Below are 18,120 nucleotides of genomic sequence, written 5' to 3' on the forward strand. Positions count from 1 at the left end.
ATTTTCTTGACGTAATTGGAGTTTAGTTTTGTTTTAATATTAAAGTAATTGATTAAAGAAGATATTTGATCTAATCTTCATCCTCACTGCGTAACTGATATATATTCGTACTCGTATCCATACACGCTTCCGTACTATTTCAATATCGATTAATTAATTTTTATAAAAGAAATAAAAAATTATGCTCAAGGAAACATAATATTATTAAATATTCTGTATTAAAAGAAGGGTTATTTCTTCAATATCAAATATTTAGAAATAAATTATATTATAATTATATAAATTTCAAATTAGAATAACAATTGTACTATATCTAGGCAAAATTCGATAACTATTTAGCTTAAACCGTCTATATATAGTCCTACGATAAAAACAGTAGACAAATAGTCAAGATTACATACATGGCAGCCTAGGCCGACTACTATAAAGCATACAATGTAATAAAGAGCTGTTAACTCCAAACTCAGGCCCCTCACTCAGAACTTGGGCTCAGCCCAGGCTCATAGAGAATCAGAATATTGACCCAAAATGGCTAAAGGGGGGCCCAACCCACAAGAAGGGGCAAACGCAATGAATGACTCTATAAATAAATGTGAACCCTAACAATTAAAGGTACATTTTCATTAATTCACTCATCTGATATTTGAATTTGAGAGTTTTTGCTGACTTGATCGTCGAAGCCTTTTCGCAAGTAGCCCCTTAAGGATCCAAACCGTTAACGTTAGGAGACGACATGCACAAGTCAAGAAGAAGTCAATTCGAGAGGTCAAGGATTGGGGTAAGGCAGTACTTGTGTTTCCTGACATCCCTTCTTTGTTTTCGCAATAACAACAATAAAAGTTCACGAAGAAACAAAACATTTATTAAATTTGTAAACATGAATGAAACATCGTCGATAAAATTTAAAAATATTTAAACAAAATATAAAAGAAAAATAAATATTCAATTAAAAATTATTTTAAATGTCTATTTATTTCAATTTTTTAAATTCTAATGAAATCTCTCTTTATATATATATATATATATATATATATATATATAAAATAAAAGTTATATATTAAATCACTTTATCAAAATCATACAAAGAACAAAGGTCAAAGTAATAATAATAAAATGTTAACATAGATCTTTCACCTTTTGATTTTCAATATATGTTGGATGATAGTAAAAAAGATCCATGACATTTACATTAAATTATTATATTACAGTAAATAAAATTTACTTGTAAAATTATATTGCTAAAATTACACATATGATAATGACTTAGAAAATAAAAATAATTATATAAAAAATGTTAAAATAGTATTCTACATTATAAAAATAAACAACAAATAAAAATATTAAAAAATTATCATATGTGTTTCTTATAAACAATTTGAGAGACAGTTGAATGAAATCACACCAAGAAAAATAAATGTATAATTAAGGGTATGATAAGATGAGAAATACCTTAGAGATCTAAGAAAATTGTTGAAATATCAACTTAGTCGATAGTCGATGATTAATATATAACGAAAATCGTTTTAGCGAAATAAGATAGTTCTTCAAATGAAACAAAAATTAATAATAATAGAATAAAGAAGATAAATTTTTTATATTACCTAATAAATGAAAGATTTATAGTATGGAACACTTAAATTGATAGTGTTAAAAATTCTCATGTGAAAAGAAAATATACAATAAATAAAAATATTAAAAAGGTAAAAATATTCAAATGATAGACATAAAAAATATTTAATTAATATACATCATTTTAACATAATTGCATAAAAGTTGAGAGAAGATGAAAAAATATATTGGAGATAAAAATGAATTTCATGACAAAAATGATAACATGACTCCCTAAGCAATACACTTGACTCGGACTCGACTCATCCGGATACATATAATCTAGTCGGATTCAGCGGATACTTGCACTTGTGGTGGATTTATCTGCTCACCCCTGAGCTAAGTGTTACAAGTGTTACAATGTCTCAATCCCCCCACATCTTAATGACTTTCAAGCCTCCTACTACTCTCACCACAAGAGTCAGTCCGCTCTAAGTGAGACTAACTGACTCCTTAGAGTGTCAAGATGCAACCTTATCTTGAATCCTTACCAAATTATATAGATGAGGCACCACCATGAACTCCCACTAATAGGGGTCATGGAATTACGTCCCGACCACTAAAGCACCACCATAAGATCTCACCTAAAGGCTCATGGGTTTACGTACTGACCACATACCAATTATACTCAATCAATCAAGTAATATTTATCACACATATAAATCTCATACCAACCCTTTTAGCCATTTTTCATTCATATTCCATGTTGAATCAATAACAACTCATCCTTCCCAAATCCACGAATATAGAACTGTACCTCATGCCAATACCATGTCAAAAGTCATCATTTCTTATCTCATATCAAATCCATACCTAACTCATCATATTCAATCCATGAAACAACCATACATGTAACATGCCCAATTCACATTGAACTCACCCATTACAGAATATAGATTATCTCATTCATACATAATCACCCAATTCGTATTTTAAAAGCAAGATCAACACAAACATAGAGCCAACAATTTAGAACAGGGAAACAACCATACAGGCCGCATTCTCGCCTAACTTCTCACTCAGGCAGAAAGGCCTCACTCAAGCAAGAGGGACTCTCGCTCAGGCGAGCTTCTTTCGCCCAAGCGAGAGTTCAACATCAAGAACAGTGGCCATCAGCTCCTTCTCGCTTAGGCGAGACTTTCCTCGCCTGAGCGAGACACTCGCTCGCTCAAAACGTGGTTAATCGCTTGAGTGATAGCTCGCGTGAAATGGCCTGGGCAAGCCTCTGTTAATCTCGCCTAGGCGAGACATGCTCGCTTGGACGGAAAACTAGCGCTCACCATTGTTCCCTCGTGCAACAGTCACCCAAACACGCCCCAAACAGTTCAAACATGCATTCCAGCAACTCATACCCACACACAGTCTATTTAATCATGGAATAAATGTACAACAAGTAGATCTCATGGAATATACAAAAGGATCTTGCTTCCCTTACCTAGAAAGGAGCTAATATCGAACTTCGACTCTTAAACCAACGGAACCAGTAGCTCCAAGAACAGATCTATGAACTGGAACAACGACACAGAAAAAAGGGACGAGGTTACTAAAGTGGACCTCTAGCGAAAAAATACAAAAAGAAACTTTGAAAGGAACCAGTAGGGGTTGAAGTTTAACTTATGTGGGGAAGAGCAAAAAGAAACTTTGAAAGGAACCAGTAGGGACTGAGGTTTAAGTTATGTGGGGAAGAGCTGAGCTTAGAGCTAGCTTGACCAAGAGCTGTGAGTAACCCTAGCGGAGCGTTCTAACAGAAAGAGTGAGTGTATGAGAGGGAACAATTTACAAACGACAGCTAAATGGGAACTCTTAACTGCTTTAGGGGTACCCTATGGGCTAACCCTTAGCCCAACAGATTTGGGACAGTCCCTTTAATCGAAGATTCCATTTCAAAAGAAAAAGAAAATTAGACTAAAATTATTTCCAAAGAACTTATTTAACCCTTCTCGTATATAAATAGAGTAATAATATCCGAATATCTTAGACTCCATGACCCCATTATTTTCTCAATCTCGCTTATTTCCTCATGACGTGTTTTATTTACACTTCTCTTTTATCTCTAGAAAGATCTCTCTTATCTTTCATAAGATCTTTCTCTTTTTTATCTCTCATCAGATCTTTCGGAACATGGTGTCCGTCAATAATTTTCTAAATAAATAATTCATTTGTTTCTAGCATTTGGTACCAACCAAATGTAGAGAATAAAGTTGAAAGGGGAGGTTTAGAAAGAATGGAAGATCGATGAGATAAAATGAAGGAAGAAACATTAAAACAAACACGAACTAAGTAAAGAACAATCCTATACCTTAGCACTTTGTTCACACACGGATATACGAAAAGGGAGAGAGAGACTTTACGCGTCTAATGGTCCCAAACCCCAACATAAATAAATGTGATCAGTCGTGTTGGGTTGTGTGTGAGAAAGACTCGAAAACAGAGTCAGTCATAATGTAATACAGAGGAATCAAATTTCCTAAGCAAAATGTAAAATAAAAAAACAAGATCAGAAATTTCATTTCCACCGAAACTATGATTTATGGTGTCAAAACCCAATCGGAAAACTTAAACTTCTCATTGATTCACAGATAAAATAAACAAAATTACCATTCTAGTACTACAATATCGGTATCACAATACAACACAACACCAAAACAAAACAGATCTTATTGAAAAGGAAAGAAGCATTTTCGTCATCGTCTTCTTCGTCGATCTACCGTTCAAAAATCCTTAAGCAACTTGCGAACCTGTTCCAGTGTCACGAACAGCACAACGGTGAAGGGTCCCTGCCTCGAGATCGTAGGCACGAAACCCTTGTAGAGGGCCATGGGCCCCTCCGCACGCACCGTCTTCAGAGCACAATCCAACGCGCCGGCGTAAGGTGGCGGAGACCCAGGCTCCACCTTCATGTTCATCACCCTCGTCTTGATCACGTCCACGGGGTTTGACGCCACCGCCGCCACGAACCCTGCCGCGAAACTCGCCGTGACATGGGTCCCAAGCCCATCGCGCATCACGCCCCTCTGGAGAATCATCTCTTTGAACTGGTCGTAAGACGCGAGCTGCGACGCAGTCACGAGCATGGCGCGGTTCACAGTAAGCGATGAACCTCTCCACAGGCTAGTAACGCCCTCTTGCCTCGCCATACGCAGGATGGCGTCCACGACGGACTTGTAGTTGCGCCGCTCTGCCGGCGGGAGGCGCCCGTCGGCCTGCATTCGAACCATGGCAACGTCCGCCGGGTTTCCGACGGCGGCTCCGATGGCGCCGGCGATGAGGCCGGCCTCGATCTTGCGGCCGAGATGCATGGTGCCGGAGGCGGGGTCGGTCCACTTGGTCTTGAGGATGTCGTAGAGCCCCATGCGGGTGGTGGAGTAGAGCGTCTGGCGGAGGACGGTGGCGGAGACGCCGGAGAAGAGGGCCGCAAGGCCTTCTTGCTGAACGAGGCGGACGCCGACCCCTATGGGGCCCACACGAGCCTGCGGAATGGTCGCCACGTGGACGTTTGAACCGGATTGGAAGGCGAGTGCGGGTCGGAGATTGTGAACCGGTTTGGGAGCGTTGTTTTCTCCCTGGAGCTGCATGCGGACCTTGATCAAATCAAGTGGATGTGTGGAACATCCGGCGATGATGGAAGCGATGCCTCCCTCGACGAAACCTTTGACACCCATGATGATGATGATGTTTTTGTTGTGTCGGAAAATGAGAATGGGGATGAATAAGGGTTAACTAGAGTTAGTGGTAATGAATTGGTTTGCTTTTTGAAAGAATGAGATGAAAAAGTAGAGAAATTTGAAGCTATTGAGACCAATTGGAATTAGGGTTCATCTCACTGGATACCAGGAGATGAGAATGGAGGCCACAGGCTATGGAAGAAGAGTGTGGAACCGTGGGCCTCTGAGACATATGCTGGGACGTTTTGTCTTTGTATTGGTGTGGAGAAAGGAAGGGAAAGAGGGGAATTTATAGTGTTAGCGTGTCATGTGTATGCGGGTTTGTGTTTGTGATGTGTTTGGAAATTAGAAGGTAGCGACTATTTCTCGGAAGGACGTAATCTCTAATTTGTAAACGCGATTTTAGGGCGCAGCAACTTAGGGTCCCTTCTGCCAACGTTTCTTAATTATTTGACGACGCGGTTATAGGAAAGCGCCTTCCCTCCCTTCTTTTCTTGAGTCATCACCAGACCTAGCGTTGATAATTTGTAGGGTCCACTCTATATTTATCAAATACTAATCAAATAACTAGATTATTTTATTTTATTTTATCAACATTTGTGTTTCCATAATTCACTTTCACTATCCTATATTTATTTATTTTTTTGTATGATTGAGGAATGTCGCGAGTTTTTCTGATTGCCATTGTATGCAGTATATTTGTATGGATATTTTTTAAAAATATCTCCTTTTCTGCCAATAATTATTGATTTGGAAGTTGCACTCCAGAACCGTTTTACATTATAGTTTATTTTTTACTCTGTTCACCGATTTATCCATTTTAATTTCCTTTAATTATTTCATATCCTTTATTTTTGAATAAAATAAAAGTTTTAAATTATTTAATATATGAATATAAAATTTTATATTTGTGATCTATCTATGTGTCATGTGAGTGGTGATGTCTCCACTAGGAATGTCAAAAAAATTCGTACCCACAGGTATCCGCGGATAAAATCCGCAACGAATAGAAAATAGATATTAAAAATGGATATCCGCTACCTGCGGATACGTGTATTTTTGATACCCGCATGTTAACGGGACGGGTAGGGTATCATAGTATCCGTACCCGTGGATACCCGTACCCGCTAAACTTTAATTCACAAAAGTATATATATATATATATATATATATATATATATATATATATATATATATATATATATATATATATATATATATATATATATATATATATATATATATATATTAGTAAAAAGTATTATGTCTTCATTTTTTTAATTATTGGTAGGTTGTCTTCTTCCAAGTACACCCTTGACATTCTTCTCTTTCCTTTATTTGAAATGGGGCATATACATCAAATCCAATATAGACAATGGACAATGACATTTATGGTATGTTTGTTGTGAAATGATGGAATCAAAATAATAATACTTAGCACGTGGTAATTGAGGTTTATTATTTTTTTATTTTGTTTATTTTTTAGGAATCAATTGGACTTTTTGATGTAAACACTAATTAAAGAATTTTTATTTTGTTGAACGTCATTTTATATTTACTTTTATAATTATTTGGACTTGTATGAACTTGAGTTTATTTGAACTTTATTTAAAATTTATGACAATGATGTATTTTATTTTATTTAAATTTATGATTAAATATTTATTTTTTAAATAATTTTGTAAATACCCGCGGGTATTCGTGGATACCCGCGGATATGAAAAAAATAGGCGGTTTCCCGCATAATGGATACCCGACGGATATGGATACGGGTACGGGGCAGATATTTATCCAGCGGGTAGGGTACGGGGGAGCTACTACCTGTACCTTATCCGTCCCGTTGACATCCCTAGTCTCCACCAAGAGTATCGTTGAAAAATAGAGATTGAATGTTTCAGGTCTAGATTCCAATTTCAAATTTAGTTGAGATCAATTTGATATAAGTTGGATTGCCCGATATGACCAAAGGTTAGATAGTCATCAACCTAAAGATGATCATAAACTATGTAATTGTTGACTTAACGATGATTTTATGTAATTGTTGACTTAATGATGATTATATTCGTTTTTGTTCCAGGAGTTCTTACACTACTTCCTAAATTGATGTCGTATTAAACAGAAGCAATATAGAAAAGTAATAGAACACATTATACTAACGATGTAAGGTACGAAAGTTGGCACTTATAAAGAAAGGATCACCCTTAGATAGAAAACTTTGTTGAAAGAGTAAATTGGGGTTTTAAACCCTCAATTTGATTTATGAGTTGTGGCTATGAGGTTAACATTATGGGATGATACTCTTAGCTTCTAATGAGTCATTTTATGCATTTGGGTTTTGTTTGATTCGTATAAAGAAGGAGAAAACACTCAATTGGGGTTAGAGACACTACCTATTTTGCAAAATTTCGTGTCTAGTTTATGCAAACTCGTTAGACAAGCCAACTACTCGTTGAGCGATTGCCAAAATTGAGTATAGGGGAGGCTTGCTTGTTGGCTGAGGCATTCTCTCATTGGGCGCCATCGTATTTTCTTATTTTAAGTCATCTCGGGAAAATTGGGATTTCCGTTTCGTCAACCATTTTATCAGGTTGAAATTTTGACAATAGGTCCTAAACATATGATTTTTCGTTATGATCGTTGAGATTGTCGATTAGAGGTATGTGTTTAGAGAAATACATTTTGTTGTTTTTATATCATTGAATTTTATGCGATTGCAATAGAAAACAAATAATGAATTATTAACATTTTAGTTGAAATAAATACTAGGTGATTTTATGTTATGTGATGAGTTCATATTGAATTGAAATACATATGTATGACATAGTGTGATATTTAAAATTATATGAGAATGTGATGTATGAACTATGTGTTAATGTTATGTATTTTGAAGTAGTCGTATTTTTACTTTGGTTTGATATAAATGATATGGAATGAGAGGGTACTAATTCTTGAGTTGGGAATGCTACTATTTGGATGATATGTGCAGTGTATTGATGTCAAAGTTTATAGAGTTAAAGAAATGGGTGAGAGGAAGATACTTAGGGTGAAAGTTAAAGGATGTCCTCATAGAAAAATTTGTCACTAAAGGTCAAATCTGCATATGGGTGATTTACCATGTTATATTATTTGGTATGAGATGTGACCATGAAATGGCGAGAACCGTTGAAAGGTGAAGGTGAGTATAACATGTGCAGGGTCTCAAATTTTAATCAATACACCTAGTCCTCCTGGGGTAGTGTCTGATATATGATGATGTATGAAAGAGATATGCGGACTTCTATTTTTATCATTTTGGTTGGACTTTAATTGTTTAATGTGATATGTTAATTGAAAATAAGATGTATGATTTGCAAAAGCTTAAAGTTTTAAAATAGTATGATTTAAATTATTTTAGTTTACCCGTGTTGATGATCTTTCTAAAGAGAGTAATGGTTATTAGATTCCTCTTGTCGATAAAATATTAATTATCTCTTAAAAGTATTTTATTTTTCTCGTGAAAGATTCTACATTTTACATATTTATATGTTGGTTTATAGTTTTTTATCATTATCTAATGTTTTAAATTAATAAATTGGGATGTTACATCAAAAGAGGTGAGAAGAAAAAAGAAAAAAAATAACAAAAGAGACATAATTTTTGTCTTTATAATTTGAAGCTTCTCGACTTTAGCCGGAACAGTACTGCTAGTATTAATGTACATAATAATAACAATGGAAAATAATATTAAAAGTACAAAGAATAGAAAACAAAACAACATTAAAATAGAAAAACTAATGAAAAATGACAACATTTTATATCTAGACACAAATATTAAACAGGTAAGTCGACACTATTTTATAAATGGTTAAAAAAGTAATTTTATAAAAAAAATTATTTTTATTTTAAAATTTTTGTTTTACATTAATATTTATATTTATTTACTTTTATTATATTTATACTTTTCTATAAAAAGAAAAATTGGGATTCTCTTCTTTTAAAATTCTGAATAGTAGGAAACCATCCTTGTTGGAAAACCTTTTTGCAAAGGAAAATGTGTTTATTATGGAAAAACTTCATTGATTTGGTTCATTTATTGAGACGGGGTTAAATATGTTTTTATCTTTTGAATTTTGAAATTAGTTCATTTTGAAATTTAGACTAATTTAGTCATTTATATTTCAAAATACGTGAATTTATATTGTTTAACTAATTTTGTTGGGTTGATTTGATGATTCGTATGCATTTCATGATTGTATTTGAGTTGTTTATATTGTTTAACATAATTTTTTTGTTTTAATGTTAAGTCAAATATTATCATGAAATGTGCTTGAAATGTCAAATAAATTTAACAAAATTTGATTAAATGACTAAATTTACGTATCTCGAAAGATGAAGAACTAAAGTGGTACAAAGTTTCAAAATGGACTAATTCCAAGATTTAATTAAAGTTAAGAGACCAAAAACATATTTAATCCATCATAATATTATTTTTTTATAAAAGCTATATTAAGTAATAGACTAGTCTATTATTTATTTTTGTTTTATTTTATTTGATCTTATTATTAATAAAATATATTTTTAAAAATATAATTATGTGATCACATTTCGTTGAATAGACCACAAAATAATTAAAAAAATAATGATGATTTCAATTTACATACAATATAATTTATAATAAACGGAATGTAACTAACAATTTATAAATCAATAATGTCCTTTTAATTTACATCGATTTTTAAATGTCGAGATACTTGATAGAAATTACATCAATTGAGTTTTAAAACTAAAAGACTTAATTCAATATTTTTATTAATAGATGTTAAATTAAACATAATAAATAAATAATAAGGCAAAATATAATTAAAATCTACAAGATAATTATATATATATATATATATATATATATATATATATTAAAGACTAATTTTTTAATTAGAGATAATTTTTTTTATAGAAAAATTGATATCTAATATTATTAATTACTAATTTATAGACCAATTTATAATATAAATTAGTAATCAATTTAAAAATCAATTATAATTTTTTAAAATTATTTTAATTATTGAAATTAATATTTAAATTGGTCATTAATTATTTTTTGTCATTAAAATTAGTTATTATTTAAGATTTTTTTTAGTGTATTATGACGTTTATAATTCAAATTTCATGCTTATTTTAGTGTATTACGACATATATAATTTAAATTTCATGTTTTTTATTTTATATTATCTTAATTTTAGCTATGAATATTTGATCAGATTGAGATTTTGAGATATTATTTTAAAAAGATTGCAAATTTGGAATAAAAAACTATACAAATGTTACAACTTATTACTTTTTTTTGTAAGATTATTATTATTATTATTATCTTATATTATAGATTTTAATGAACTTATATAGTGTCCATTTAAAAGATTCAAATAAAGATTTTGAGATATTATTTTAATATTAAAAGATTGCAAATTTAAAAGAACTATAGAAATGTTACTACTTATTACTCTCCCTTTTTTGTAAGATTTTTATTATTATTATGATCTTATATTATAGATTTTAATAAACTTATATAATGTCAATTTAAAAGATTCAAATATAGATTTATAAAGTAAGGAGAGAGAAAACTCAGCATTATAAGAGTACTTCCAAAATTTGAAAAACATTGAAAGTTCAAATGAAAAAAAATGAAAAAATTTAAATAAAGAATAGTAAAATCCATCTTTTTACAAGTTAATTGGTATGTGTCAGTTTAATTAAACTTCAAATAAATATTTTTAAAATAGGTAATTTAAAAAAGAAAACTTACTTGAAATTTACTGCTTAAAAAGGTAAAAAAAAAATTAATTAAAAATCATAAATATGCTTATTTCATTAAAGAAAACCTTTTTTTTTTTAAATAATAGTACAACTAAATTCATCCAATAACTTTTATTTTCCCTTTTATATTCATACAATATACTAAAAATGATTGATTGGCTATATTATTAGATGATGTTAATAACAATAAATATTGATATTGATATTGTTTAATTTGAAATTTGTAAAGATTTAGAAAATAATTAAAAGTGGCGATAATGTTTTTATATGAAGATTGAATATTTTATTATTAGAATGTAAAGTTTATAAATAGAAAGATATATTCAAGTTTATTTAATAAAAGACTACTATATCTCTGTTTTTTTTTTCTTTCTTTTCTTTCTTTATAGATTCTGAGAAATTTGTTTATTTTTTTTCAAAATCAGAGTCTATTATATAGATTCGGGTGTAAAGTAAAACAATTATATTATATCGGAATTTTTATTTAACTAAGTTTATTTTTACCTTTTTTTGAGATAATTATTAATTTTTTGCATGCATTGGAAGGGTAATGTACATACGTGACTCATTTAGATGAAGATGAATATTTGTGTGTTTAGGAATGATAAGGTATATTTGGATTGTTGATATTAGTTTTTAGTGTATAAGTATTACATATTGCGAAAGTGAGATCTCTTAGAGTTTAGTTTAAGTCAAGAAGCTTATCCAACTAAGAAAAACTAGTTTTTTTTTTTTCTATTTGTCACTAAAGTTGATAATTGATGTAGACGATCTATGTGTTCTAGATGATTGTTGAATGTTGAAATGAGATGTTTGAATTAAAATGTTTTTGTGAGCTATGAGTAAAGAAATGAGTATGATATATTAATTGAGTCAAATTGGTTCAATGGAACATTATTTTAAAACTAAATATAATATTTTTGGTATCAGAAATATATGGAAATGCCTAGTTACAACCAATTTGATATATTGTTATATTTGTTTGGGCTTTTGAATTGTGCAGTTTCATTGGACAAATCATCTTTTCATTGAACAAAATTCGAGTATTTAAAATTTAGAGAGCTCAAAGATTATTGCTCCTTAGGCGAGTATTTAAACAAGATTTCTAGTGTTTTGGTTTGACGTGCGTGTCAGTTTCTTGTCTGGTGAAACTCATTTTAGTAAAAAACATGAGAGTTTTGGTCATTGGGCGAGTAAATTCTTGTTACTATTGTTGTATTTATAAAATCTTCTAAAATTCACTAGTTGAGCAACCATAAATTTTGCTAAACAACCCAAAATTCACTAGGTGTATTGACGTTTATGACTGAGCGAGCATAATTCTAGCTGAGTGAATCTCAAAATATGTTTAATTTGTTCAGTAAGCCAAGAGTTTATTGAGTGAGATAGTGTTTTATAAACTTTTAAAACTAAAGTTTTTAAATGTTAAAATTGGTTTATTTTTTGCTATTTTTTTGATGAATACATTGTATTTGAATATTATATTAATGCGATGGGAAATTAATTGTGATTTATTAACATTTATTTTGGTATGAAGTACATATGTGATATGTGATGAGTGCTTGATTGAGACGGAATATATATGTAGAGTGTATGATGATAATTTCATGTGGTATCTAGTATGCCAACATACTTGTTTTCAAGGAGCAAATATTATGTTAAGGGATTGAATGTTTTTCATTAAATTGAAATTCTGAAAAGAGATGATCCCGACTCTACTAATATTAGACCCACATAGAGAAAAATATTATGTGGTGAGAGATCATGAAATTTTCTATAACTGGATGAGAAGTAAGAAAAAACTATATTTAGTAGGACATAAGAGATTTACATGGGAAAAATATGTTTTTAGTCCCTCAAGTTTGATCTAAATTTGGAAATGGTCCCTAGTTGAAACTTAGTAACTGTTTGGTCCCAATATTTTCAAAATCGTTGTTTTTAGTCCCTATTTTTGGACGGCGTTAAAAATAACAAATGAAGTGCCACGTGTTATTTAATTTTTTATATAAAAAAACTAGGGTCGACCTAGCCAATGCTTTTCACAAAAACTGAAAATGATCCCCGGTTGAAATTTGGTCACTGTTTAGTCCATACACATTGAATAATAATTATATAATAATAATAATAATAATAATATATAATTAGTATTAATATTACTAGTAATTAACATACCAATATCCTATTATTATTATTATTATTATCATTATATATATTAGCGTAACACAGGCGCTATCGCGCCTGTGTGTATGCACTTTTTAAATATGCGTGATATTATATTAGTAGATGATAATATTATAATGTTATTAAGTTAATATATAAATTAAAATTATATTTATTAAAAATAAAGTGAAATATATAAGAACAGATAAAAGAATAATCATTGATAAATAAATAAGAAGAGAAGAAGCATAGACATCCGATTTTATAAAAAATTTGTAAAAGTAACGGTCAATTTTTAAAAATTTAATAAATTATTATATTTAAAGGTTAAAATCGGTATTTTGAAAAGTGGACACAAAAAGGGAATCCCCTTTATCAGTAACTAGTGTAAACACAGGCGCTATCGCGCCTGTGTGTACGCATTTTTTGAATTATATTAATAATTGATGATATTGTAATGTTATTAATTTAATAAACAAAATAAAAGTATATTTATAAAAAATAAAATAAAATGTACGGAGAAAATAAGAGAAAAATAATTGTTGATGAATAGTAAGAGAAAAAAAGAAAAAGGAGATAAGTAAATAATTTTATAAAAACTTGTAAAAGTAACCGTTAATTTTTAAAAATTTAATAAATAATTAAATTATAAAGGGTAAAGTTGGAATTATGAAATGTGGACACAAAAGAGGGAATCCCCTTTATATATAGTTATAGATAATATTAATAATAATTAATAATAATATTAATAATAATATTAATAATAATATATGATAATTAATATTGTTATTATTATTAATATATAATAATAATAATAATTAATAATATTATTATAATAATTAATAATATTATTATTATAATAATTAATATATTATTATTATAATTATTATTAATATTATTATTATTATTATATATAATATTATAATAATTAATAATATTATTAATATATAATTAATAATTAATAATCATTATTATAATTCATATAATAATTAATATAATTATATAATTATTATTCAATGTGCAGAGACCAAACAATCATCAAGTTTCAACCAATGACCATTTCCAAATTAAGTTTAAACTTCAGATATCAAAAATATATTTTTTCCAGTTTTTGTGAAAAGCATCCGTGAGGCGGACATTAATTTTATAAAAAAAATTAAATAACACATGTCACACCTTTTGTTAATTTTAATATCGTCCAATAATAGGAACTAAAAACAACGACTTTGAAAGTACAATGACTAAACAGTAACCAAATTTTGACTAGGAATCATTTTTAAGTTGAGGTTAAACTTGAAGAACTAAAAACATATTTTTTTTTATTATTTTAATTAGCCTATTTAAGAACGGCCTCTATCCATTTTAAGACTATATAAATAAACTTTTATTGACATATTGTTTTATTATAATTTTTAGTAGATAATAATGAAAAGAAATTAAAAAAAAATCAGAAAAAAATATTTGATTTTTCTTTACAAATTTAATGTATTTTTTTCAATGTTAAACTGAATTTTATGGAAGGAAAAAAAAAATGTCAAAATCTGAAGAACGAAAAGAAAAATTGTCTTGCATCAAGTGTTTTCAAACGCAAGAAGTAACATCTCCAAAATTTGAACAGCAATAATTCAACCTAATAACTACTCTCCTACGCAATAAGATCATTCATCAATGATATGACCTATAATGTCTTGTAGTATTATTTTGTAATTTACATATATTTAATTTATAACAAAAAATATTCAATTTTTATATTTTTTTTCTTCTCTAGAAGCTTTTAGTAATAAAAAAAATGTTCATACATGCTTCGCTAAATCGTTGAAAATATAGAATTTAACTTAAAAAACTTACGACAAGAAACAAATCAAATTTAGACAATAATTTTTTTTTACAGAGTTCAAACTCATTTAAATCAACCTTATTCGACCTGGCTTAATTTCACCTCAGAATTACTTGAGCTTTTTATTTTGGAGAACTTTATTTATTAAATAAAAGTATAACAAAATAATACATGGAGAGTTGATAAATATTTATCACTTTTAATTGACTAGAGATATTTAACATAAACGTATGAAATATATTAATTACATTTTTTTTTTCAAAACGGCTGTTTACGTTTAATACATATTTTATTTATTAAATAAAAGAATGAAAAATTAATAATATATGGAGAGTTAATAAAAATTTATTAGTTTTAATTTATTAGAAATGTTTTAAAAAGACATGAAATGTATTAGTTACAATTTTGTTTTCAACATAGTTTTTCTTTAACTGCTAATTTTATTAAATATTATTTATCTTAGGATCATTTTAAGAATTTTGTAAACGATTTCTAGAGATAAAATAAAACAAACTTTTAAATTAATTTGTTGGAGCCCTTTATTATTATTTTTATTTTTTAAATTATAAAATTAAAAAATATTCAATTTTTTATGTTCATTTTCACTTTTTCATAAGAAATTTTGTCCAAACCTTCTTTAGTATCAAGTTGAGTTATACTCACAACACAACAGTTAAAAAATAAAGTGCACGTTTATTACCTGATGTTTCATCGAAATTGTATATGTATCAGTGCAAATATTTAAGAATAAAAGTTAAGGACAATGATACTTTAACCTACTTTTTTTGACCCACTTTTAACTCACCACTTCAATCACCATTAGATTATCACATCACATCACTAAAAGGAATAAAAAAAGATGATCTAATGGTGATTAAAACAATGGATTAAAAGTGGGTAAAAAAAAATAGGTTAAAATATCATTTTCCAAAAGTTAATGTCTTGGTCCAAAAATGTAGGAATAAAAAGAATTAAAAGTTTAATTTTCAATTGTAATCCAGAAGTCACCGCTACTCCGAAGGCTAATCACGTAATTTTGTTTGTGAGATATCTTTTGAAAAATAAAACTCTCATTTACTCTTGAATTAACACTTGGCTACGACATTTAATTTTGTAGTTGACCATTTATAGTCAACAATGGTGACTTATTCATTGGATTGTTTGATTTAGTATTAAAATAGAGTTGAATTCAGTTATTTTCAAAAATAAATTAAGAAAATAATTTCGTTTAAAAATATAGAGATTATTTTTTCTCTAAAAATGTAATTTATATCACTCTGACCAAACTCAACTTGTTCCGTTATCCATCAAATTAAAAACGAAAAAAGTTGCATCAAATAATCATGGACACGTGTTAAAAAATGCTGATTAGTTTTGAGATTATCTTATTTCATTTTTAAACACGTTATATCTAGTTCAACAGCTTAATCATATGTCACTTATATTTTTAGAAACAATTTTCACGTAAAGGATAACTATTGACTTACTTTTTCTTGGCATTTTCTTTTTTTCAGAAGCATGTTATTATATAGATTGCAACTTTATAAATAAAATGAATTAAAAAAAAAAACACGTAAAAAGGAGTTTTTTCATCTCTGATGTTTCTTAAAGATGGAGCAATAATGATCTGATAACATATTTCTTTTAAGAGAAAAAAAAGCAAGTGTATGGCAATGAATTTCTTTATATAATATTAAAAAACATACTTACTCGTTACAATTTAATTATATTTAAACTTTTCTACTAGCGAGATCATAGAATGAGTTACAAAATTAAAAGTTATATTTTATAATATCTTTCCATTAAGTGAGAAAAATATCAATAAAATGTAAGTCAACAGGCTTTTCTAATAAAAATAAAAACTGTAAAAGGATGTTAAAGTAATTTAACAGCATAAACTCCTAAAAATTAAATGAAAAACTGAAAAAGATGTTAGGGTGATAAATTATAATCTTCTGTGCCTTCTGAAGTTTAATAACTGACTTCATTCCCAATTAGTTGCATGTGACATGTTAATTACACGAAGTCAATATCTAGGAGGATGCAATGAATTCACAATGTGGACTTTGGAAAATAATAATAAATAATAATAAATAATAATAATAATAATAATATCCATCCAACATAAATGCCATAGCCACTTGCTGAAACAGAATTAGTAAGCAGAATTCAAAAGACGGTTCAATCAATGGTTAATGTGTCCATTGAGAGGAACCAAATGCTATTCTACATGGATTATTGAATTTCCGACTTTGCCCTTTTAAGATCTCAATTAAAATAGATTATTGACGTCGTGTGAAAAATAAACGTGGCGTAATTCTCCTCAGATGGTGGACAAGTGAATTGTACAAGACAGTCACAGTTGCAACCAATGGTTTGTCTCAGAGAATAAGAATATTGTGCAAAAATAATGGGAATATATTGATTGATTATTAGGGTTTTTTTATTGAAAAATAGAGTTGAACTAACTTTTAAAAGCAATAATTATTGGATGGTGTTAATGATATGTGAAATGAAAAAAAAAAAAAAGAAGAATTTTGGTCAGAGGTGATGTCCAGGGCAGGCAGAAGAGGCAACTCAACCTTCCCCAGTTCACAACGCAAACTTGTGGGCCATGTGTTGGAAATTTCTTTCTTCTTAGAAGATTTAACTATTCAAGTTGAAAACCAAATAAAAGGTGGAAAAGTAAAAAATAATAAAAAGAAAAAACATGAATCGTCGCCTGAGAGATTCGAACTCTCGCGGGGAAACCCCATGTACTTAGCAGGCACACGCCTTAACCACTCGGCCAAAGCGACAACTTGTTGTAAGTCCTTCAGTTATTTTAATTATTATAGTACAATTCAAAACAAAAAAGAATAAAGTTGTGATTTTGCTGGAGAATAGTTTTACTCCCTTCAAATATATGGTTTAAGTGCACCGATAAATTTTTGCATTATTAAAATATCAATTATGTTTTTATTATTATTAAAGGGAGAGGAAGATAGCGGCATAAAAGAAGAAAATAAAGTATGATTGTTAAACAAATAATGTAGGAATAACTATTTTGGTGGGTCTAGT

General features: G+C 29.2%; 1 protein-coding gene and 1 non-coding gene across 2 annotated transcripts; both read right to left on the minus strand.

The window, feature by feature from the left end:
* Positions 1–4,092: 4,092 nt before the first annotated feature.
* On the minus strand, positions 4,093–5,580 carry LOC114173626 (mitochondrial uncoupling protein 5). Its single transcript, XM_028058115.1, has one exon. The coding sequence runs from the start codon at positions 5,268–5,270 to the stop codon at positions 4,320–4,322; it is 951 nt and encodes a 316-aa protein (XP_027913916.1). The 5' UTR covers positions 5,271–5,580; the 3' UTR covers positions 4,093–4,319.
* A 12,196-nt stretch (positions 5,581–17,776) lies between these two features.
* On the minus strand, positions 17,777–17,858 carry TRNAS-GCU. The gene has a single exon. It is a non-coding gene; the product is annotated as a tRNA-Ser (tRNA).
* Positions 17,859–18,120: the final 262 nt, after the last annotated feature.

This window comes from Vigna unguiculata, chromosome 2 (assembly GCF_004118075.2).
Source record: "Vigna unguiculata cultivar IT97K-499-35 chromosome 2, ASM411807v1, whole genome shotgun sequence".
NCBI classification, from domain to species: domain Eukaryota; kingdom Viridiplantae; phylum Streptophyta; class Magnoliopsida; order Fabales; family Fabaceae; genus Vigna; species Vigna unguiculata.